The 26,276-nt window shown below is 37.8% G+C and overlaps 1 protein-coding gene across 37 annotated transcripts in view; it reads left to right on the top strand.

Annotated features, from left to right (window-relative positions):
• Nucleotides 1–26,276, top strand: part of Pard3 (par-3 family cell polarity regulator) — a 689,221-nt gene that overhangs the window by 406,086 nt on the left and 256,859 nt on the right. For 30 of the 37 annotated variants that reach the window (XM_074056357.1, XM_074056355.1, XM_074056356.1 and 27 more), the window contains 2 exons: nucleotides 4,967–5,194; nucleotides 18,660–18,891. In XM_074056357.1, the coding sequence (XP_073912458.1) occupies nucleotides 4,967–5,194; nucleotides 18,660–18,891 (460 nt within the window). Of the gene's footprint in view, nucleotides 1–4,966; nucleotides 5,195–18,659; nucleotides 18,892–21,583; nucleotides 21,861–21,899; nucleotides 22,086–23,488; nucleotides 23,626–26,276 lie in introns of those variants that run through there. The other 7 variants (XM_074056365.1, XM_074056364.1, XM_074056363.1 and 4 more) reach the window with 3 other exon arrangements.

Below are 26,276 nucleotides of genomic sequence, written 5' to 3'. Positions count from 1 at the left end.
CCTTAGATTTCTTATACGTTCTTCTGTAGAAATGATTTGTCTTAATATTTTAAAAAATCAAAGGCCCAGAAACACAATCTCTTATAGTATACTCATAAATTCTTATGTCATTTCTGTGATATCTAACTCACATCCAAATTTCAAGGTGGTGATTTTGATTTGAAATATAAAATTGCTAACATAAATATTTTTCATTATAAAATTGCTAACATAAATATTTTTCACTAAAGGACAGTGTTAGCTATTGATCTCGTAGGTCACTCATTGGTTTTACTATCACTTTGTTCTTTTTCAGTCGCTGATATTAGCTTATAGCTAAACCTGACATCAGATTCAACTACATAGTGCATATGGCTCCATTAGCTTTATGAACTTGTTCTAAATTCATTGCTTCTAAATCAGTGCTAAATCATTCCCCAGAAATGATTACATTGAACTTGATTTTGCATTATAGTAGGCTTTACCTTTTTGTATGAAAATAATCAGAGTAAAAGATTTTTGTTGTTGTCTTTCTTTTGGAGACATGGTCTCCTCATGTATCCCGGGTTGGCCTCAGACTGGTGCTCTTCCTGCCTTAACCTCGAGCAGAGGAAAACCTTTGTGTGTAGTTTAAAGATATGCTTTGTGCTATTGTGCATCTATGTATTATTATTGTAAGTTTGGAATCATTCTTTAATTATTCTAGATCCAGATAATGTAGTTACATCACTTAGCGCTAATTAACTTCGGTTCACCTTTCTAACCTGCAGTAGTAATTACTTTTAGCTTGCTTGAAAAATTTGCATCCCACATACACATGTAAAAATTATTGTGGACTTGGTTGGAGTTATCATAATCTGTGGACTCAATAAAAATTATATCTCATAAATCATAAGATTACTGTCTTGCAGGCCAATTAACTATAGCCTCAGCCCAAACTAAAAAGCTACTTTTTATGAAATGTAAAATTCATTGAAATTCTGAAGCAGGGATATAGAAAAACATTATTTGATAGTTCACATTGTAAAATAGGAGTTTATTTTTGGAGTTGGTTGTATTCAGTACTTTTTGAGATAGTAATCCTAAATTAATGTTCCTAAAAAACTGATTGAACTACTCAGGTAAAAGGATATGACTGTATACTGTGCCAAATAGGTCAAAATATTAAAATATTTGACTAGCTCAAAGATAATTCAAAGAAAAGAACAATTTGTTTTGCTTTAAAAAGTATTGGTTCCAAAAAAAAATGATTCCAAACCTTTAATCAAAAGGAATATTTAACTCACTTGGCAAGTAGGCAAATTTTATAAACTAAACAAACCCTGTGATTTTGTGTTTTAAAATGTTAGTTCCTAGATAAAAAGAGCATTTTTGTTTTGCAATATATGCAGCTATCCTACCAAATTAACTTAGAAAATCTTGGGACAGAAAACTATTGAATAGGCACCAAAGTGCTTTTGGGTAGATTTAAAACTAACTGTTTTTAAACTATTTATTTAAAACTAACTGTTTTAAAAACAACATTAAATATCTAAATTAAAATGTAAAATATCTAAATTAGGTTCTTCCCACCCAATATTAGCAAGAGAGCAGATTTTCAGTTGTTTTTCTCTTTTTTACTTCACATGAACTCTCAAGATTATCATGGTTTAACAGTTCAGCTCAAAAGTTTTTGGGAGAATGAGAGTGGCATTTTATTATAGATCATCTGTCTTACATAGTGAAGATTGAACTAATTTACCTTTTGCCCTTTGCAAAAGACTTCCTTCACTGTTTGAATTTGTGGTAGTGTGGGAGGAGGGTACAGCAAGAAGTGTATTAGTAAGTAGAAATAGAAAACAGGTCTAGGACTGGGCTGTAGCTCAGTGGTCGAGCACTTGCCTAGCATGTGCAAGGCCCTGGGCTTAATCTCCAACACCGCAAAATCAGGGATCTAGGGAAAGTAATGTGGTTATGATTCCTCCTTTTCTGTGTTAAGTCAGCACTTATTATATTTTGGGTACAAATATGCTTTCTGAAAGGAAAATAGAAATAACAAGAGAATTTCATTTTTAACAGTTTTATCCTTAAAATATTTTAAAAAAAGAAGCAAAATATACTAAGAACCTAAAGTAGCTTTACAGTATTATTTTTAAATGAAAATAAAAAATTCTGATTTTTTTGTATGAATAAATCTAGTCTTCACCTGTAATCCTACCTACTCAGGAGGCAGAGATGAGGAGGATAATGGTTTGAAGCCAACTGGGACAAACAGTTAATGAGATCCTATCTCGAAAATACTCAACACAAAAAGGGCTGGCACAGTATGTCAAGTGGTAGAGTACCTGCCTAGGCCCTGAGTTCAAACCCCTGTACTACCAAAAAAAAAAAAAAAAATCTAGTCTTTTGCCCTTATTTTATATAGAAAAAGACCTTTTCAGTTTCCTTACTAGTAAATGCTGCGTTTATAATGCTAAGGACCTCAGTAACCTCATTTAGAAATCTTAGAATTAAAATCTTTGTTAAAGTTTCTTGGACAAATACAGTACTTCAATTTATGGTATTAAATAAAGGGGCATGACTAGGTTCCAATAAAATTTTTCACCTGTGGCACTCAGTTTGCTGATTCCCATAATAGGCTGGCAAGTTATAGAGGATGGTTTTTTGTGCTACTTTTTTATTATGGAAATTTTCAACCATACTTAAATGTAGACAGAGTAGTTGATGAACCTCCCCAAACCCAACAATTATCAACATTTTGCTGAACTGTTATATCACACCTGTAAACTGAGAGAAAAGAATAGATAGGTAAGCTGTGGGTTAGAATGATGATTTTGTATGTGGGTGATGCTGGGAGTGGAAGCCAGAGCTTCTTGCATGCTAGGCAAGAGCTCTACCACTAAGCGACCTCCCTAGGCCCAGTTATGAAAGTTTTATTGCTTCTTTACTTATATCTTTGCCATTGTTTTTCTTGGCAGATTTGCCAATGTTTGTGTTAAGGGACAATCAATTTTTATGAGTACTCATACCGTTTCTTAAATTCATTGTAAACGTTTTCATTTCTCTAAGTAAAATCTCAGCTGACTTTCCATGAAGAAAACCATTTACACACACACACTGAGTAAATGCCATTTTTATAATAATCCTGACTAAAAGCTTGATATCTTAATTGGAGATATATATATCCATACACATACATTCATATTTACATGTTTTTGTGAATCCAAATATTTGCTTAATGCATGTTGTACAAAACCCAAATACAACTGGTAAATTATGAAAATTGATGAACATAATTTATTTTAAAAAATCTTCCAAATTCTCATTCTAGGAAGTCTAAAGGTAAATACTCCTCCCCAGGAATAATCTTTTCCTCTTCTTTCTGATTCTTTGATTTCTTACCTTTTGTTTCATTCCTGGGAACAAAATTCATTTTCTTTCCTTTAACATAACTCTTTTAAGTAATTTATAAAATGTACTTGTCAAAAATTATAGTGCTATGAAGAGGAAAAGTAAGATCTCCTTGAGAGAAATATTTCATGTGTACTTTTCCCATAAAATAAATAATGAAATATATACAAACTTGCATTGAAAAAGCTTAATATATCATCATTTTCTCCCAAGCATGATAATTTATGGAATATGTTTTCATCGTTAGAATTGTATGTCTGCCTCCATGCCTATATTACCGTCGCATCCTATCTTCTACTTAAAACCACTACTATATTGTGAAAATTAGGTGAAAGATGTAATGTAAATAAATCTTTAAAAGATAATTTGTATTTTGACACTTTTGATTTCATTTTCTTTCTCTTCTATACTCTGAGCCATGGACAGCCCATGTCACAACTATTTGTATTCTAAGTAGTAACATGACAAGGCTACTCCTTAATTATTGATCAACATATGGGCTGATGACCCCATGGAGAGATAACTGTTTTGTTTCTCTCGTGTTTTGTTTTTTTCATCTGTCTTTTTAACAGTGTAAGTGAAGAACCAGTTTTGTAACCTGGCCTGCCCAGGTGGCAGTGTAGAGCCTAGCCTGTGTTTTCACTATTAGAGTCTGCATTAGAGTCCCTTTGAGTGCTGGATGAAGCAGTGATGGATGGGGCTGTCTCACCTGGTTAATAAAATCAGTTTTGATTGCCTGCTTAACCTGGTACTGTTAGTATTATCTCAGGCCTTTCTGCCCTAGATCTTCAAGAAATAAAGCCATATTTTTAATTCCCTGAATTGTCCCCTGCCATCTGGCTGAAATTTTCTTGGTAATCGCTAAGTTTTCTTCCTTCTGTCTCTCACCTGCTTTTCAAACAGGTGTTATTCCAGGCCTGCAGATGTAAGACTCATGTCTAGCTCTGTCCTGCCTGCTCCTTTCCCTTCCTCCTTATGTCATTTGACTGCATTCAAATGCTATATTGCTTTTTCCATAGAATGTTCCTGTTTCCCAGAATTAGGTTTCTACTTGGTGCGAGGTTGTCCTCATTGTATTTGTGATGCCCAGTCTGACAGCTATGACTCTGCAGTTATCATGAGAAAGAGACTCAATGAAGCTCATTGACATGGAAGTCTAGCTTCTGGTGTAGATGATTTTACATTGCCAGAAAATGCCTTCAGTTAAATAGTTAGAAAACTTACTCTCGATTGGTTACCTTTACTCTTGGTTACTTACTTTTAGCCTTCTTATCACTTCTATGATTGAAATGGAATTCTTGGTTATTCTAGATTATATTATTTGGAACAAGTGATTCAATAAAATATTTCATTGTTGAGACAAAAATGGAAAATGGTAATTTAGAGTTTTTCCTAATGGATATAGACAAAAATTTAATGTAAATGTGGGAAAAAGTAAAATTCGCAATGATTCCTTTATTTTTCACCCACATTCCAGCATTCATCATTCAGTAAATAATTAATGCCCCTCATAGATACTTAGGAATGTGATTCTCACTCACCTACCTTTAACTAACATTGTGTTGTATTATTTTTTTTTTTTTTTTGAACGTCCAAGGTTCCCCCAGCAGAGACGTGGGACCTTCCCTGGGTCTGAAGAAGTCAAGCTCTTTAGAGAGTCTGCAGACAGCTGTGGCTGAAGTAACTCTGAATGGGGACATTCCTTTCCATCGCCCACGGCCACGGATAATCAGAGGAAGAGGATGTAATGAGAGTTTCAGGGCTGCCATTGACAAGTCTTATGATAAACCTGCTGTAGATGATGATGATGAAGGCATGGAGACTTGTAAGTCTATAATGACTGAAAAAATAGCAAGTATAAGAGCATCTTATGGAGCAGTGGCTCTGAAAGTGTGTTCTCGGGAACCCTTAGTAGAGGATTCCTGTGATTCTTGGGAGGAGCATGGAGACCTTTGAGGTCTAAAGTATTTTTTATGATAAGACATTATTTGCCCTTATACTGTTATCTTCTCACAAGTATGCAATAGGGTTTTCTAGAAGCTGCATGCCATATGATGTACATTAGATTGAATGAGAATCTGTCCGTGTTTTTGTTGTTTAGTTTTGGAGACAGGGTCTCTATTAATGTTGGTATGTGATCCTCCTCCTGCCTCAGCCTCCCATGTGCTGGGATTTCAGGTTTGTGCCGTGATGTCCAGTGAGAATACGCCCTTTCAGCCAAGATTAAAGTAAAATTTTGAAAGAAAATGTAAGTTTCCTTTGGAAAATAGAATTTTTTTGTGTGCAAGAATATTTCTTTCACCATGAAATTGATTTGTTGTTTATATTTTGTAAAGTAATTTATATTTTAAAACTTTCTGGCTTTTAAATCAGTACATACTGACAGAGATAATTCACATTCAAATTATTTGGAGTCCTAAATGATTTGTAGGGTGGAATGATATCCTTAGACCAGAGTGTTTAAAAACTACTTCTGTGTGGCGTCTGTCAAGTGATTGGCCATTGAATATATGGATCATGAAATTTATGATCGTCAAAACATTTTTATTTTTAGGCATTACTCGATTTCTTTGAACTGAATTTGCAAGATATATTTGTGCACATGTGTGTGCTTCTAAATTACCAAATATTTTTAGCCACGCTGACTGAAAGTCAAAGTTTAATAAAAATAAGTAATACGTCTTTCCAGGTCTATCGAGGAAAAACTTAACATTTATAAATATGTTCAAATACCTTTTTCGTGGTATTTATCTTCATAACTATACATTTAATAATCAAGATAGTCATTCAAAACTAAAAATAATGGAAAAACTCTAGTAACATATTTACTTGTAAGAGAAAGGACTTAGGAATCATGGTGGTAAAAGTTATTGATTGGCTTGTATTGGCTGCAATTGAGAATTTACCCCAACTCCTTCCTTACCCCACTTAAAGCAATTGCAATAGGTTTTTTAGTTCTGTTTCATATAGGTATATGAAGTCCATCTGCCCACATACCGTCATCTTAATCTCTTTCCTTCACCCTCCCCCTCCTACTAGTATCTCCCCTCCCCACCTACACACTGTGCCTATTTTACAGTCCTGGTTTCGTTATTAATGTTTGAGTTGACATTCAAAGAGGTATCTTAATGTATCTCCACAGTGAATGTGCTTTACTTTGGTCTGTCAGTCCTTTTGAAAACTCTCCCTTACCCCTTTACCTCCCACCCCCTGTTTTTCAGCAGCTTTCAATACACATCTTATGGCATGTGATATTACTGATGCTCTATCACTCTCTTTTCCTTTCTTTCGTTCCCCAAGTTCCATAGAGTAGTTCCACCGTTACAAATTTGTTCTACAATTGAGTTTGTATATTTTTGTTTTATTTATTTTTATTAGTGTGTATTAGCTATACAAAATACTGGGTTTCATTGTAACATTTTCAAAAATGCATCTAATGGGTCTCTTTCCTCCTTTCCCTCGTTGCTCTCTTCTATTTTAGTTTTTACCAACAAATGTGGTTCTGCCCATGTAACTGCTCCCTGTCAGAAAGGCTGGAGGCCCCACACCTGATGTTAAAGCAGACTCCAGAGATAATTTATGTGGATTGCAAATGGCTGGCATTTTCACATTTGAGTAGACCACTTCTGTCACACATTTCTAAGAAAGACTGTGGTAGGGAAGAAGAACTTTAAATTAAGAACACGTCTGAGTAGTTTTTAAGAAAATTTATGTAATTTTTGCCTGTAACATGTAATATATTTTGGAAGAGGAATATTCCTGCCTTAATGTAATATGCAAAACAAAATTTAAGGAGAAGATTGCTACCCTCCCTCGTGTCTAATTCCTCGACTAAATGTGGACAGTTTTTTCACAGTAATCAGCCAGTGATTTCAAATATATGCAGCCTATTCTTGCCAGATGAAGAACATATTTCATATTTTAGCTGCCAAGCCTGGTCTCCAAGATCCTGAGTCATCTGAGCTTTCAACTCTGTTGAGTTTTCTTTCATTGTTATAATGGTTCCTTTCCATCCTAATCAATATTACTTGGTACTTAGAGATTTTACTTCTATCTGTCCTGGGTGTATATTTTTAAAATGTAGTGCTTTGGCCCATTAGCATATTTTTAAAGCATCTATAATTTATGAAGCCTTTGAACTTTTATCTTGTTCTGGTTAAAATGTTATTTAAATCCCTTTATAAAATTCAGTTTTCTCATGTCACTCTTTTCAAATATAGCAAAAGATGGAATGTATGTGAACAGAAGTTATGCTCTTGTTAGTCAGCTTTGCTTTATTATAATGAAATATCTTATAAAGACAAAAAGTTTATATAGCTCATGGTTCTAGAAGTTCCAGTCCCAGATTGCACAGCCCCCATTTCTTTAAACCCCTGGTAAGAATATGGCCTGATGGTGGTGGGAGTGTGTGACAGAGCAGCCTACTCACATCATGAGCCAGGCAGCAGAAAGAGACTAGAGACAGGTCTACAGTCCCCTTTTAGGGACATAACCAATGACATAAGCCCCTCCTACAAGACCCCATCTCTCAAAGGTTCTCTTACCTCCCAATAACTACACCATGGGGACCAAGTTTTTGACACATGGACGTTATGGGGCCCTCATCTAAACCATATAGCAGCTCTTAATTCTGTTGGGAAATCCTCCAGAGTTTCCCACCAATGTAGACATCTGCTTTTATTCCTATACAAACTGCTTCCTTTCAAAATGGAAAATGACTTTTTAAAATTTTTGATGGTGGTATTGGGGTTTGAGTGGAGGACTTCACGGCTGCAAGGCAGGTGCTCTACCACTTGAGCTATCCCTTCAGCCCTTTCTGCTTGGGTTATTTTGGAAATAGGGTCTCACTTTTTGCCCATAGCCAGCCTGGGCTAACCAATTTTACACTTCCCTCTAGAGTTGGGATGAAGGCCCATGCCACCATACTCAACTTTTTTTCACTGAGATGGGGCCTGGTGAGCTTTTTTGCTCAGGCTGGCCTGGAACTGCAGTTCTCTGGATCTCAGCTTCCTGTACAACGGGAGTAATAGATGTACCCTACAGTGCCTAGCTATTAATTGTTATGGAGACTCACAAACTTTTTTGCCTGGGCTGGCTTTGAACTTCAATCTTCCCAATCTCAGCTTCCCATGTTGATAGGATTACAGGCATGAGCCACCAGTGCCCAGCTGAAATAACAGATTCTTAATGGAAAACAGTATATGAAAATTTTTCCATTCACCTGCCTTTATGAGAAAAATCAAGTAAATCGGTAAAGGCACAGTTCATGACAAGAGCTGCAAAAGACACTTGGCAGGTACACTAAATATGTCACACCTGCTACCACAAAATACAGTAGTTTTCAAAACTCCTGTTATTAATATTAAATTTTACACCAGTCTGCTGGACCTTCAATACAGGAAACGCAAAGCAACTATTGTGAATTTCAAATGTTTGGGATTTGAATTGTTGGAATTGATGGAAAGAGGGAATGGGCACATTGAGGGATTCAGGTGACCTGTGTGCTGTCCTACCTTCTTTGAGCCAAGTTGAGGTTTAGGTCCAGGTACTTAACCTCCTTAAACCTTAATCTTCCTTGTGAAAATGAAGATTTGAACAACTAGGTCATTGATTTTCAAATTGCATGTTGTGACCTTTGGGAGTATGGAGGAGGCCTCCAGCTTCACCCTTCTCCCTGTGGGCACCATTCTTCTACCTCAACAGTTGCTTTTTGAGTCACTTTTATACATTGGGGTTCTGTGTAAATCTTAAATTTTAAAAACATTAGTTTGCAATTTCTAGGAAAATGTTTAACAGGTTCTGGCTCTGGTGATTCAGGTAGGTTCTGAGGTCTCTTGTAGTGTTAGCATCCCATGACCCTACAACCACTTAGCCTCCTCCACCCCACATGCAAACCTCTCATACCATACGTGAGGTCCATGAAGGAAAACACAGCCACATCTGCTCCTGTCTGCACCCCTAGGGACAGGGCTTGGCAAATCACAAGATTCCATGAGTGTCTGTCAGATCTAAGTGATGAGTGAGCTCCTGCCTAACCACGGCTGGCATATGAGAAAGGGAGGGGACAGAGAGAGACTTTCAGTGTGTAATCAGCATGGCAAGGTTGTTTACCTACCAGTGTCGTACCTGGCACATACCAGACCTTCAGTATCTCAGCAAAACTTTTGTTTTTCTTAACAACACAAGAAAGTCCTGAGCTTATCTATGCATATGAGCGAGACAAAAGACTTCTTATGCCAACGGTTATGAGACAGAAGGCCAGCTGGCTCAGGTGGTTTCTCTTTGGGTCTCTTAAGACCATCTTTCCAGACACTTTGTGTCACTGAGTCCCTGCTCTGCATCCTTACATTGGTGGGCTAGTTCCTCAACAGCTTATCCTCCACTGTCCCGCCCAGTGACACTTGGGGCAGAAGATTCTTTCATGTGCTGTGGTGTGACTCAGTTCTAGCTGTTTGTTGAAATTAAAGTGCTGTATCACCACTGAACACTGCTGTGAAAAGAGGGCCATTGTCCAAGCAGACGGTCTTTTGTCAGACTGGATGATCTGCAAGGATGCATGGCACCCTGTAAATGCTGCTGTGGAGAGGGGCTGTGCTTGAAAAGCTACAAGTAAAGGTGGGGATGCCTGGTGGGGAACAGAGTCACCCAGACTGATGCTGTCTCCTGTTTTACTATCAGGTAGCATTCGCCTCCTTTCAGGAAGATGTGCACAGAGGGATGGTTGATTGCACTTGTCAACTGGGTCAAGCCCCTCCCAAGCGACTGTATTTCATGGCTCTGAACAGGCTTGTCTCTTCTCTGCAGTACTGAAATCATGGCATAGGCACAGCACTGGGGTCCAAGAGACTGGGGTGGGATCCATGTGGTATCTGGTATCTGTCATCTCCTGTAGCACTTACGTTCTTCCTGTGGAGATGGCAGAAGCCTGCGTTTTTTTCTCTCATTTAATCCATCTGGCTAGTCCATGTTGTATGTGTCTGTCTGGATCAAGATGGAGTTTTGTATTCTGGGACCCATTATCTCTGAGGCCCTACCTGTGTTTGACAGGTCAAGGCATCTACAATCTGCTCCTTCAATGCAAATCACTCACCCCGCCTGGCACTCAGCTAGTGGTTCTGCATCCCCCATCGTAAATCAGTTGCTCCTGCTACCAAGAAAGCACATGTGGTAATATTGCTTTGTTTTTTTTTTTTTTTAAACTTAATCACATTTTTTTCATAATTAAAAGTTGCCAGAAATTTTAAGCCCTATTATTAATTTAGTAATGGCTTTTTGTTGGAGTTGAGGAAATGAATCACAGAAAAACCACAAATCTATTAATTGTGCCTATTGATTTTAAGATCTAGCAAGTTCAGAATTGTAAATATGAAAAGTTTTATACTTTGCAAACATGGGGGCACTGCTTTTAGTAGCTTGCTTTATTTTTTTATGTAGTATTCTTAGGAGATAAGAGAATAGCATTGCTTTAAAATATGCATAAGTTAGGCTTGCAGTTTGAGATTTGAAAAAACTAAATTTACATCATTAAATCAGGTAACGTGAGAGGTTATAGGTCAATTTTATTGTTTTATTAGCTACACAATAACATACTGTATTAGGTAGCTCAGATTTTCTGCTTCTCAACATTTTCCTCACTTCCTGACACCTTTTATTACCATCTCTTTGAGTAACATTAACCAAAAATATGCAATAGAACAATCACATCTAAGTTGTTTTAGTTTTCTCATTTATAACCACATTTAGAAGGAAAAGTACGTAAATATTTGACCAGGATCCCACCTAGGAGCTGGATGTTAGAATATGACTCTCACTATGCCTGTTCTGCAGGCACAGTGGAGGGGGATAAACACAGGTGACATCCTACCAGCATCTTTGGGATCTCTTCACCTACTCTGTTTAGGGGATGGATAAGAGAAGTTTAGAAGGCAAAGCAAAGGTGAACAGTGTTTTCTGGTAGTCAGTCTTAAACTCTTCATAACAGTGATCCTGTCATTTTTGTCCCTCCACCCACATCTACTGAGAGATTTTTTCTCTGTAAAGTAGAGTGTCTTGGGCATCATCTATTTGAACTTTCCTCTACTTTCTGAAGCCTCTCTCTGGTATACTACTCATGGTTACCTGGTTACTCCATGTCTTTTTCTCCATTTACCATCATACTCAGTTCTTCACTATATCACTTATTTTTCCCATCCCATATTTTAAGAATATCTGTTTCTGACGTCCTCATATTTCATGACTGCTCTCTGTGTGAGCATGTGTGTGTGTGTGTAGTTTTATTTAATTTTTTTTAATGTTCAAAAAAAGCTAAGTGTTTCCTTTGCCAAGTGCTCCTCATTCTAATGTTAAAAGTCAGAGTCCAGAACAGCAGCTCCTGTTACTCCATGCCATCTGCATTACTAGCTGTTCATTTCTTATCTCTTCCTCCCTTTTTCAAAGTCAAAATAGTGAACTAAAATAGGAAACAAAAGTATATCCTTATGTCCCAACATGCTCAGTTCCTACGTAGGACTTTGCAGCGCTTGGGAGTCCAGTCCTCATCGATTTCTATTGCATTGTTATTTCCCTAACATTCTTCAGTAGAAATTGGTAGTGGCCAGTGGGTTTGCCAAGTTTAGTGAAATTTTCCATTATTAATACCTTGCTTTAACTTACTTTCAGATGGTACTCATGAGGACTGTAAGTCCTCTTGTGTGGGGTGTTTACATTTGGTCTTTTGTTTCCCAAAGTAAATTATAAATTGCCTGAGAATCTGTGCATCATTAAGGTTTCCTAATCCCTAAGGTAGTTCTTTATAAGCAGCAGTAAGTGACAGTGCATCATGTTAGTCTCTCTGTTCATTCACTCAACAAATATTCACCAGTGCTTTAGGCCTTGCCCTTAAAGAAGACTGCTTGTTGAATGGCGAATAGAAAATAATGTTACCATTTTAGTTTTAGTATCTCTTTGTTTATGCCTTTTGAACAATTCATTTTAGTCTAGTAACATTGCCAGAACTGCCTAAAATGACATTAACTGCTAAATCTTACACTGATGAATAATGGTGTAGCTTTTCCATAGATGCTTTAAAGCTTGATTTATACAATGTCCCCCTTGCTTTCAAGCTACATTTAATAGCAAATCCAACTTGGACCAAGTTACAGCCTAAGGAAATGCATTGCTTTGCATAATTGGGTTCTATAGTTGGACAGCTTAGGATTTATTAATTCTACAGACCAGCAGTATCATCAAAGACCTGTTATCTTTCTGCTCCTTCTGCTCTACTGGCCACAATTCAGCTCATCCACAAAGTGGGTTCAGGGCTCTGATTTTGTGTTCATGTCCAACAGAAGGGAGTGAGTCATTGTTCCTCACATGGAGTATGTCCATTCAGTCTGACAAGGCCATTCTCACTCTCATAACTGTGGACAGACACATCACAGGGACTATATCACCCCTTCAAGCTAGGCTAGAATCCTGAACACAGAGATCCGTGGGGAAAAGGAAAGGGGGAAATGCATTTTGGGTAAGCAATCAACAATAGATCATTTCAGTATCAACAGTCACATCATTTCTCATTGGAAAAAAAAAATGACTAAGGACCATGTGGCTCAGAGTCAACTTGTGACAGTAAAACTCTTGTGATACTAGGCAGAAGCTGCAGAACTTTGAGCTTCTATTGAAACAGCAAGTCATTTTCTTCATAGTCATTAACATGTAAGTGCCCATTCTTTTCCAGACTCCTTGGTGACCCAGTCCTAACATGATACCTTTCAGAATCGAGTAGCTACCACAGATTAGAATTTTAATTGAGCCACATTTGCATCTGTTGAAAACATGGTAATTAGGTATGTCTTAATTGCAGAATGACTGTGCTGCATTAAAGACAAATAGCAGCTTCATGCTTTACCTTCTTTAAAAAAAGAAACTTAAAGGTACCTGTCTTTATAGGTAATCACACAGAAAGGAGGCTAAGAGTTCAGTGCATAGAGCAGATTGAAACAGGCAGAAATGTGGGCAAGACTAGCTTTTTCTATTTGTTTGGAAGGAGATAATCATCTTTCTTTGTCCAGGCTATCTGCAGAAGGAAAGCAAATAATCTGTAAAGATGAGCAAAATTAAAGTAGAAAAACATCAAAATTTATATAGCATTTAAAATAGTAAAATTTCTAAATGTAAGTGTATGATTAGTTCTTGCATTGTAATTTACTGTACGAACACAATGGGTCAAGTCATGTATTGCTGATGTATAACTAGAACTTTTCTCAGTTGAAAAATTGTTTACATGAATATTTTGTGTTTTCTTAGCTTAAGAAGATAAAAATATTTCATGGCCCTTATTATATAGCTAGTAATAAACATAAAAAGATGGGTTTTAAAACTTTGAACTTGAGTAACATAACAGTGACCTTGAGTATATATATCTTTTCAAAACTTAAACATATGTAACCACTTTGTTTGAGTTTTTATAAAACTCATGATTTTTTACACAAGAAAAATTCTTTTTTCTATTGAATAGTTTCTGAGTTTGAAGCATATATAATGTCATACTCTAAAAGAACATCTTATGTTTGTACATATGAAACTCCATATTGCTAAATATTTTTAATTAGTTGGCATTCAAAGGGATTAGTTAGATCCATACACCCCCCAGTAGAATTTCTTTGATGATGTATTATCTAAATTGGAATGTTCAGAACAAGCATAAAGAATTCTCAAATGTGCAAGTAGCATTTTAAACAGCCGCTTGCTTGGGGCAGGAAAGTAAGGTAGTTTTCATTTTATAAAATTAGGTTACAAAGCCCAAAGTTAATAAATGATTTAATACTTTCTCTGTTTCACCCAATTTAGAAAATAAGTTGCATTAGATACACCAGAAAATTATTATGAATATGAAAAGAATTGGCAGGAAACATGCCCTAAGCATATAGCGAGTTGTGAAGACGCTGCATTTATTCTGTTATGGAGCCAAGAGCAGGCATATGCCCCTTGAACCTCTGCCAAAACTTCAGGCAGAAAACTAACAGAATCGCTACCAATACTCCATTCATGATTTATGATAATGGTTGCTGTAGAAGACTAAGTCATTTACATTTATTGAGCTCTTTTTTGTTTATAGTTTCAGACATTGTCGAGGGTCGTAAAGTCTATTAGATGATACATACAGCACTAACAATTATAGCATAAAAATATACCAGAATCCTATTAGAGGTAAACCAAGTACAATGTGTAGATCAATCCTGGTGTTCTGTTGCTAGGTTGTGGTTTGTCATATCAGGCCTGATGAGAGAAGAGCCGTCATTTTTCTGAAGGTAGGAGAATGGTGGTACTAAGAAGTTGGATAAAAGTGTACCTGGGAAAAGACATTGGTCAGGTTTTACCAGTCATCTTTCATTTCATTTCATTTCTGCGTGGTAGTCCTCGTTTTAGAACCATCGAGAATGGGAGATAGATTGCTTGCGATATCATACAGGAAGTTCACCAGTAAACAGTTGTACAAAGACCTATGGAATTGTGCGTAAAAGGGAGTTCCCATTGAGGCAGTATACCAGTAGGCCTAGGTTAAGTAGATTTTGAGATTTTTTTTTCAGATAATCTTTATTTATTTATTTATTTTCTTTTATACATATATGCATAAAATTTTTGGGTCATTTCTCCCCCCTTCCCCCCACCCCCTCCCTTAATTATTTATGCTTTCTTTACTTTTTCATACATTAATCTTGAGTCCATACTATAAGAAAGGAAAGTGTTCAATTATGGTTTGACAGTAAACTTATAAGTAATATAGTAGTTATTCTGGTGACTAGAGGGCACCATGGAAACTAATAAATATTTTGCTATCAAACAAAATGCATCCTTCAGTATGAACCAGGATTCTACTTTTTTTCTTCTCTTGAATCATATATACATAAGATAAAAAGATGAAAGTTGCTAAGAGTGAGTTTATATATATATATATGTATGTATATAAGTGTACATACAATATATAATAGTCATATATATGACTTGGAGAACAAATGGAACTTTTTTTTAATTTTTATTTTTTTATTCATATGTGCATACAATGCTTGGGTCATTTCTCCCCCCTGCCCCCACCCCCTCCCTTACCCCCCCCCTTCCTCTCCCCACACGATACCCGGCAGAAACTATTTTGCCCTTATCTCTAATTTTGTTGAAGAGAGAGTATAAGCAATAATAGGAGGGACCAAGGGATTTTGCTAGTTGAGATAAGGATAGCTATACAGGGAGTTGACTCACATTGATTTCCTGTACATGTGCATTACCTTCTGGGTTAATTCTTCTCGAACTAACCTTTTCTCTAGTTCCTGGTCCCCTTCTCCTATTGGCGTCAGTTGCTTTAAAGTATCTGCTTTAGTTTCTCTGCATTGAGGGCAACAAATGCTAGCTAGTTTTTTAGGTGTCTTACCTATCCTCTTACTTTCCCTTGTGTGTTCTTGCTTTATCATGTGCTCAAAGTCCAATCCCCTTGTTGTGTTTACCCTTGATCTAATGTCTGCATATGAGGGAGAACACATGATTTTTGGTCTTTTGGACCAGGCTAACCTTGCTCAGAATGATGTTCTCCAGTTCCATCCATTTGCAAATGATAGCATTTCATTCTTCTTCATGGCTGCATAAAATTCCATTGTGTATAGGTACCACATTTTCTTAATCCATTCGTCAGTGCTGGGGCATCTTGGCTGTTTCCATAACTTGGCTATTGTGAATAGTGCCGCAATAAACATGGGTGTGCAAGTGCCTCTGGAGTAACCTGAGTCACATTCTTTTGGGTATATCCCCAAGAGTGGTATTGCTGGATCATATGGTAGATCTATGTTTACATTTTTAAGAAGCCTCCAAATTTTTTCTAGGGTGGTCGTACTAGTTTGCATTCCCACCAGCAGTGTAAAAGGGTTCCTTTTTCCCCGCATCCTCGCCAACACCTGTTGTTAGTGGTGCTGCTAATCATGGCTATTTGGTCAGTTAACTTGAATTTCTGGACATCCCCAAATGGTTGAAGCCATGGTCTGCAAGCAGACAAAACAGCTGTGATTGCTTAAGCTGCATTTGCATTCTCTCCGGGAGCTCTCAACTGAAAAACTGCATATACTTAAGAAGCACCCAGGCTAGTTGGCCTGGTGCTTTGTGTAGAACACACAAAATTATTGCCTTAACTCAGCATTATTTGTAAAGCTATGGATTCTTACTGTGTCAATTTGAAAGTGGTAACTGGCTTCCTCTAACAATTTGTATAACTACTATTTAAATATTAATAAAGACCAAATAGCACATTTTGGGGAGGCAGTGGTACTGGAGTTTGAACACAGAACCTCACACTTGCTAGGCACTAGTGGCTTGAGCCACTCCAGCATAGAAAAGCACATTTTTAAAGAACCACCGTGTCCTTTGGAGGAGGGTGGCTCACAATAATCCATGTATAGGGAGAGGCCAGCTTTTCTAAAGTCATTGGTCCAGAGTCCACTGTGCCCATTTGATCTGTTCCGTGAGTGAGTTCATCAATATGAGCTGCAAGTCACAGCATTAAATGACCACAGAAGATTGACAGTAGGGTTTTAAAGGCAGTACTGACTCCTGGAATTGTCTTCTGGGCAGACCATGTGATGACTGGATGACAGATTACCCAAATGCGTGCCGTGTGAAGCGTGGAATTGAGCAGTCACAAACAGAGTTGATCAAAGTAATGCATGAAGGCCTTGCTAAAGTTCAGTGGTGCAGTGATATCAAGTAGATGTAGCAGCCCCTGACTGTGAGAGTGCCACTGCCAAATGGAAGAAGGTGGCCCGACCTCCAGAGGACCTTCCAGATTTAGACAGTGATGTGCCTGCTCTTTGGCAGTACCTAGGGCATAACTTGCTGAGATAGGAAATATGTTGGCTCATGTTTGTAACCAAATGTGTCAAGAGAATGAATTCTGCACCTTTGTTTCTTTTGTATTATGCTAAATAGCTGACATTAAAAAACCCACAAAACTGTATTACTTAGGTATGACTAGACCATCATTTGATAATCTCTTCTCAGATTTTGTAGGTTTTATACAATGGGATGGCTTTTGCTGGTCTTATACTCTTGGTACTGTTTATTCATATTTCAAGTGCCCCAAGACTGAATTTCACCTAAAGAAAAATTCCTTTGATTTAGAGATCAGTTCTTTGCAAAAGATTGAGGTGAAGCCTAACTATCCTACTTGGCTCTATAGCCTAAAAGCTCAAAAACATTTATCCATATTTTATTTGTTGATGCTGGAAAGAAGTGACCTTGTAATTCAAGGAGTAACCCAAAACTCCCATAATTCTAGCCATATTTGGAAGACAGTTGTATGTGAGCAATCCCAGAAAAGTTTTCTGAGAATTACTATGTGATACTTATTTAATACTTAAATAAGTATCTTAAAGTTCTTCCATTAGGTAGAAGCCTATTTCAGTTGCCCCTCATTCTTTCCAGTGCAAACTATGTTGTATTGAAGTGCCATGGACCATATGTGAAAAGTGTTGTCTCCTGGCTGGCACATTGTTAGCACTAAGTAGCTCTTACCTGCCAAAGTGGAAAGAGTGGTAATGATTCACTGGGTTTTGTAGCTCCATCCACCTTTGTTCAGCTGCCATTGTGCAACTAGGCATGCAGAATGATGGAGGAGTAGAACACAGAATGTATATGGCAACATTTACTTATCATGTTGGCCTTAAACAGTAACAATATAAAGAAAAACCCCAAAGACCACGAAAATCCATTGTAGCTATAAACCAAAAAATTCACTCTTCCATGAAATCATATTGGGCATACCGGGGAGACTGAGGAGTGAAGTCCTGTGCTCACTTCAGTGTGCCTGCTGGTGAGGGGTATAGTTTAGCGTATCTGCACTGTCCTTAAGAAGAAAGGCTGTGAGTGGGGAAGGCTGCATGTTTTCTTTCTTTTCACTTTGCAGACACAGTACACAGGGTCCTGATAGTTCTTCACTGCACACAGAGGTCTCTCAGATCCTCCCTCAATGCCACCCACATGCTCTGTAGCAAGAGGGTGCTACCATTTGCACAGCAGCATCCTGCCAGGAAGCAGCTTCTCTCCTGCCATTCTACACCTCCCTGTGGGCTCCATGTGTGCATAGGAGTCACCCATGTCACATAAGTACCCTTCTAATTCTGTTCACCATTGACTATCCCTGCAGTACATGACCATTTCAGGGCCCTTGTACTGTAGAAAATGGGGAAAGGAATGCCCTCATATGTGTTTTAGTTTCCTTACTTTGTTGCTATCATTCACTGTATTCTTTATCTTCCCCCCCAATTTCTTTCAAGTGGAAGAAGACACAGAAGAAAGTTCAAGATCAGGGAGAGAGTCTGTGTCCACAGCAAGTGACCAGCCTTCCCATTCCCTGGAAAGACAAATGAATGGGAACCAAGAGAAAGGGGACAAGACTGATAGGAGAAAGGACAAGACTGGAAAAGAGAAGAAAAAAGATAGAGAAAAGGAAAAGGATAAAATGAAAGCCAAGAAGGGAATGCTGAAGGGCTTGGGAGACATGTTCAGGTAAGTCTTTGCTGACAAAAACCAGAACATCCCTAAACATACTGTCGTTTTAGAAACGGGATGTGTTCTGAGAAATGCATCTTTAGGTAATTTTGTCATTGGGCAGATATAGAATCCACTTACACAGACCTAAAGAGTATAACCTGCTGTATTCTTAGCTGCATGGTATACGCCTGTATGTGTGGTCCACAGTTGACTGAACTGTCGCTCTGTGGCATGTGACTTTGAGGTTAATAAAAAAGTAAAGCTTTGAAAACATCTTTGAGGTCAGCCAAAAATTCTTCTATCCTTTTCAGTCTTGGCTATTTCATTTTTACTTTCTTACTGATTTCACTTTAGTTATTTAGGACCATTTCAGCAGCCTTCAAGATGATATTTTGCCAACCATGTAAATAACTCCAAGAGGAAGGAAGGACTCTATATCTCCCTCTGCCTGAGAGTAAAAGGCTCATGGAGACAAAGGACTAGTAAAGCAGTGTTTGTTCTCTTTTGTGTGGGAACAATGGCTCATTATTTAAATTTAACACAGAGCTCAAGTTAGTGGTAGCATTTAAAGGCTCATTAATAACAAGTCTAATAAAAAATGTTACAGATAGAGCTTCAATTAAGCTGTGTTGATTAATTTAATACTTATTACTTCAGTCTGTAAAGATTTCATTAAACATAGACTCTGGCTGTTTCTTGACAGTTGTTTTTGTGTCCCTAAATTATACTCTAGGATTACTTAGCATATCATTTTTTACAAATCATTGCTATACAATAAAAGTGACAAGTTGTTCAGAAGTTGCACTGAAACTCCCCCATAAATGTTCATCTAAGATGATTTATAATATTCAGGCATTTAATGTTAAATATAAAGATTGCTTGATTGTTCCATAAATTAAATCCCTAAACATATCAAGATGATGGTTTAAAATTAAAAACATACAGCACAGCCCCTTGACTTTTCAAAAAGTAGTTATCCTGTATTATGAATCCCTTCCTTTTAGCTTGTTTTTAATTGCAAAATGTGAACAAGAGTTTTTATTTCCATAGAATCTCTTGATTTACGATCCTTAGGTTGACCTCAATAACTCAGGGCGTTATAGATACATCAGGCCTGGAGAATTGAGGAACCCTATCCAGCCTTCTGGCTACACAGCACAACAGATGTGTTCTGTACATGTCTAATTAAGTCAAGTGCAGGCAAGAAGTAAACCATAGACTTAGAGCCTGGCCTATTAGTAATATTATCTTTAGTTTAGATGGAATTGCATTTCTGCCTCCCACTGTTTCAGAACATTGGGATCTTCATAGTTTTTTCCATTAGAGTTTTTCTTGTTTCTATACTGTTCCTTCTGAATGCATTTTCAGTCAGCTCATCTTTCTTCATTATATTCCATGTTCAAAAATATTTACAGGTTGAAATTGCTCAAACTGCCATAGCTCCTGTGTTCGCCAGAGGCCTTTTCATTCCATATGTGGAAAGTGAAAGCTCATAAACTGGCATCTACCCAAGGCACAGAATAAGGCTCTGCCCATCAGTTAGGGCTTAAGGAATTTGTACCTCTTTCCCCCTGAAATTAGAGAATAAGAGGTAGGAGGCAGGCCTCCCCTGAGATGTGTGGCCCAGTCCCATTTTCAGAGGCTCTCCTGACTTGAAAATTAATGGCTTGATCATTTTCATTCACTAGCCAACATTTATCTGATAGAAACAGGATTTTGTTCTTGTTATGGAGCAACAGATAAATGAATGGCTAGTATTTTAGAATTACATTAATTTTAAATTACCTTTGTCTGCAAAGTAGTGCTTTCTAATTTGAGGATCAGAGGAGTAGTGACTGAGGAAACCTGAAGGATAACACATCACAATTCTTTTTCTACCAAAAGTCCTGCAAAATACTACATGATGCAGTGTCTAGATCTAAACCCATACTCTATAACCTGTACTGAAAGCCAGCCTTATGATAAAGAAGTTGACACATTTCAAATGCCTACATGCTTTTGAAAATTGAATTCTCCATTCTGGTGCAGGAGTTAAAGGTTTTTTTGTTCTGTTTTTTAATTAGGCTAATATTCTTCCAGTATTTAAAAATGACTGGTAAGAAAAATCAGAGAAACCTACATTTTTCTGGGTACCTGGAGTCAGTTGACCTTGACTTATAGAGCTAATTGTTCATCTCTTCCTAGGTCAGTGTTCAGTCACATTGCACTGGTTGCTTAAAATCAGTCATGCTGAGGGTATTTGCCTCATGGAGGTCTGTGACTCCCACAGGACAGAGCTGGCGGAGGGTGTCAGTGTAGCTCTGAGTAGAGAGAGGCACAGCATCTTATCTAGTGCCCTTGGATATGGCTGCATTTTGTCTCATGCTAAACCCCTGCTGAATTCAGCCCTTTAGGATTGAAGCTTGCCAAATACTGGTCCTTAAAAATAAGTTGACTGTAGTTTATTAAACATAAAACAAGCTTTTTTTTTCCAATGTTGGTTCTTAATCCTTCTTTCACACCTTTATTACGTGTCATTAGTATTTAGAAAGCATTGTTAGATTTTTAAAAACATTTTTAAACCACCTTCCATACCTACTGGACCTAATTAGTTAACACTAATAAACCTTCTGATTGATCCTTTTATGTTTTCCCCTTCTTTAAACAACGTGGGGGGATATAGTAAGATTTTAAAATTTGTTTCTTTCTTTCTCTTTGTTCTTTTGAGGAGACTAGCATGTGATTTCCTGAGCAGCATTGCTTTGAAATAACCTAATCAACACGTGCGTATGCATATACATTTCTTAGTGCAGTGTTTAAGGAGTGCAAGCGGGGCGCACTGGTACAGGCCTGAAGTACAAAGGAGCTGCATGTCTCTGTGTGTTGTTTTTGTTTCTATTTTGTGGCTTAGATAATGAAAAGAAAAGGCTAAGGGGAAGGAGACATTAGATAGTGGAGAGTCTAGCATTTTAGGTAAATATAGCAGCATAGAAGCCTTTCTCTTTAGTCTAATTGATGAAGTAATTATGTTTTCCTTCAAAAAGAGGCCCACAAGGTCTGATCTGCCTACCGCCTGTCTCCTCCAGCACATGCAACATGCACACATGGACAAGCACACACGTGCACAGTTCCTACTCCTGCAGGTTGTCTGATTTTTTCATTGTTGTTCAATACATCTGAGAGCCAAACAGAGGGACCATATTTTTAAAACCTACCAGAGCAAATTGATGGTACGTTGAGTAGGTATTTCCAGTCTTAGACTATTATACAGACCACGTGATTTTCTATTGCACATATTGAATGATAGTCACCAAAATGACTTGATTATTGATAAATAACTCTAAGAAAGAGTGTTGTGAGGCATATGAATCCCTCTTTTGTTTATAAATTATGGAGTATATGAAGACCAAAGCTGCCTTCATGGAAGTTTAAATTGCAAATTTAAATCTATAAGGAATGAAATAACAAATATAAAGTGTCCCATGTTTGTATTAATTTCTTCTTGTATATACGGCATCTTCTTTGGCACACAAGGGCTCCTATTGCCTTGATTAAAATGGCTTTATATCTAAGAAGCCCGAGTGTGCTTCCAAACAGGTAATCTTGACTTGGTATGTAAGCATTCTGCACACAAAGTGCAGTAGAGAGGGAGGGTCTGACCCCAAGGCTTGTGGATGCCTGATTCTCAAATGCCTGGCTATTCAGATTTCATTCTATAAAACATTTCTGAGAACTCTGCAGTTCTGTCAGGTTGTCAGTAAGAGGGAACAACATGCATTCTTTAGAAGGAGGGAGATCAGTTGTTCAGTTATTTAAATGTGGTTTTTATAGAAAAGCAGCAGCATTTGTGAGCAACATGGTTTGGCCTTAGTTTCCATCTCTGAATAGAAATTATCAACAAGATAATAAAATTCTGTCTTCTCAGACATTAAGAATTTAAAAGTATGTGCTCCCCTTTTTTCAACCCTGATGTAAATGTCACCTGATACTGCTCTGCTAGAAAATTGGAATTGTCCTTTAAATGTGGAAAATTATGTGTTCCCCTAACTGAAGGTTCTTAGAAGAAGTGACCTTACTGTGCATATGTCTCAGATTTCTTTCTTTTGTTGTTTTGTTTTATTGTGTTTTGAGACAGGTTCTTACTGTGTAGCCTGGGTTGTCCTTGAATGTGCCACCTTCCTCCCTCTACCTCCTGAGTGCTGGGATTACAGGCATGCATGCACCACCACACCAGGCTGAGATTAACTTCTTAGTATTGTCCCTATGTGATATCTGAGAGCCTGTCACTGTGGAAAGCTAGAGCAAAAGTAATATTGCCTTCTTATAAAATTGAATCCTTCAATTACAGTGAAAATAGTCACCTGGGTTCTTCTACAGCATTGCTTTACTCCATTCTAGAAGAGGGCATAGATAATTTAGCCTGAAACTTGGATTGGTTGAAATTGGATATACTGCTGGCTTCCCCCTTTTAAAAGGTAGTCACTTGCAGAACATGAGGTGCCAGATCAGACCTTAACACTCCACATTGTAGCTTGGATGAGACGCCGTAGGGTTTTGAGAGAATAGCGAGTGCGTGTTGTTGCTGCTCACTTGTGCTCACTAACCCTGTGTCTGTACCGTGTTTCTCATTTAGCCTTGCCAAACTGAAGCCTGAGAAGAGATGAACAACAAACCAGATTCAAAACTGTCTTGAGCTGCACGTGTTGCACAGTTGTTTTTTTTTTAAAGCAAACAATAAATTTACTTTCAATAAATTCCTAGTGGCTGTTGACGAATTTTGTTTACGACATCAGCAGTTTTGATGGCTTAGTAATTTCCATACTAATCAATTTGGAACTTTTTGATCTTGATTTCAAGCTTCAGAAGGCAGAGATCTGTTTTTTTCCCATCACTTTTTTTTATCTGCCCCTTTTTTCATAGTGGAAACCATAGTCCTCACTGTTGGCATATTCAGAATCACCAGCACATATCAGTTGGACGTCAGAGTCAGTATTTCCAAAATTATATAAAGTACTACAACCAGTTTGGTGTCTTGTGTCACATGGTAGAGTGAGGGGTTCAAACAGGTGGTGAATGAACAGGACAGAGGCATTGAGGTGTGTGGGTTGCAATGTCACCTGTTGAAGACAATGCACAGAAGGGCAAAAATTTATGACGAAGTGGACCAATTTGAAAGGGTCTTTTTGGCAGGGGTTAGTTCCTTTATGGACTATAGCATTTAGACCAAAAAATAATGCAGGGCTAGATAAATTTCTGTGCGGGATGGCTGAGCCAACAATTCTGCCAATGCATACACGTAGAACTACTTTTGCAAGTAGTGATCCTGAGGTTTGCTGAGACCACAAGTTGAGAGAGCACACTTCTTTCAGAAATGTTTCTAGAGTCTGCCAGCCAAGTGTTCCACCTCTGAGTCAAATGCCAATGTGGTGGGGCTCTGGCTGTCAACTTTAGACTGAAACCGTCTGCCTTATAAGACGCCTTAACTCACAATCCCTCCATTACACGTGGCCCTCAGAATTCCAGACAGACTTTACTTAGCTCTCTTGCCTAAGACCCTTACAATTGCATCCTAATAAGAAATAAATGTAAAGATGGTCACCATTTTGAAAATACAGGGCCTGATGGAATTGGTTTGAGTGGTCTCAAGGAGAATTTAACTCTACTCAGCCTTGGTAGCAGGTTAGCCTAGCCTTACCCTGGCCTGCCCTAGGAATCCCCTCACCTGTGTCAGAAGAGGCATGCTAACACTGATCATTTGCCATGTCAGAAATGTCAGGGTGTGAAGACTTTACAACTTGAGCCTAATTGTCATGTGAATTCCTAGGTTCACACTGGTAAAATTAAACGGTGACTCATGTAATTTTCTGGGCATTTGAGGAATGCAGTTAAAACACACATATACAAAACTACACCTCTACACGAAACACAGGAGCAATGCTCTGTAATGAAAAGAAAGAACTGGATTGGAAGAGAGAGATTTTGTATAATTTCATGTTTTCTTGTTTGTCACCTGGACAGAAAATATCCCTGTTTTATAAATGTACTTCCTGGGAGGCCTCTCGGACTAAGTTACAAATTTGTAAATCCCCAAGACTTAATGTATGCTTCTTTAAATTTGAATTGAAACAGAGGTTCCTGATTTTTTTTTTTAACACTGGAAAATAAGTGTCAGACTGACCTGTTACCAAAGACTTTCTAGGGTAGCTGATATCATATTTTTCAAGTATTCTTCTCTTCCTTGTTAGCACTTTTCCAGTGGAGCCCCTCTGACATCTCCAGCACACACAGAAACTGACTGCAAAGGAAGCCGGGGAGGCAGAGAGCATGACGGCTGGGCCTCTCTAAGACCTTTTCTGACGCTCTTTAACGTTTCTTTTCCACAGACCTGCATCGTGAATATAGAATGCAAGTGTCAAGGATGACACCTACTTTATAGTCTCTGTAAAGCAAACCTTTTCAAAAAAGGAATTTTTGACAGTTCTGAGATGCTAAGTCAATTTCAATTCCAGACTGCAAAGAAAATGGAATCTTTTTTCCTGCAATTGATGTGAAAATTGAAGGCTAGTGACTATTCACTTTCTAATAACATAGGGTAAATAAATAATACGACACCACTGGAAAATGTACTAGAAGACAGGCTCTGCTAATGACATTCCCCACATATAGATTGCAAATATCCTTCTGAATGTTTTTATTGTTACCATTAGAGGCCCTATGTCTGTTACATTAAATATAATAGATCCTAAATGTATTTTTATCAAACTACAAATTATTATTATATAAAGCAATTGTTTTATCCTTTCAAACAGCCTTTTAAAGAATTCACTGGGGGAGTGACCTCTAACATAGTTGAACGCTGGATGGTTTTCTTCTGACCTATGTTTAATAATACCCAATTTAGAAACAAAAGACTAAAATCAGATTTAATTTCAAATCATGGTGAAACAACCATGTCTGCTGTTGACCTTTCCACTGCATTTTGTTTTGTTTGGGGTCATGACCTACTGTGTTCTCAGCTGAAGTCAGGCATCAGGAATGCCTTCTAGCCCACTTTCGTCTATGTGGGGCTTCATTCCTCTCTCCCGGGTTATCAGTGACTCTTCTTTTCTGTTGGATCATTCACATTGTCCCATGCACTGCTATTATTTCCTCCATCACAGACAGCACTCTCTTAGCTCTCCCTCTGGTCTCAACTGCTGTCTCATTTTCTCCTTGCCTTTTGCCGCAAACCCTTTGATTCTTTTTCTACTTCCTCTGTCCATTTTCTCATTCTCTCTTGAATTCCCTTCAATGAATCCTTTGTCCCATTCTCAGTCCACAAAGCCAGGTCTCCGATATATTCTACATTAGCAAGTCTGTTGTTCTCACCCCTCATCCCCATGCACTGGACGCACTCACTGTGTTCATAGTGCTCTTCTCTG

This window comes from Castor canadensis, chromosome 15 (assembly GCF_047511655.1).
Source record: "Castor canadensis chromosome 15, mCasCan1.hap1v2, whole genome shotgun sequence".
Lineage (NCBI taxonomy): Eukaryota > Metazoa > Chordata > Mammalia > Rodentia > Castoridae > Castor > Castor canadensis.
Note: the sequence above shows the minus strand (reverse complement) of the source record. Positions and strands in the feature narration are given on the sequence as shown.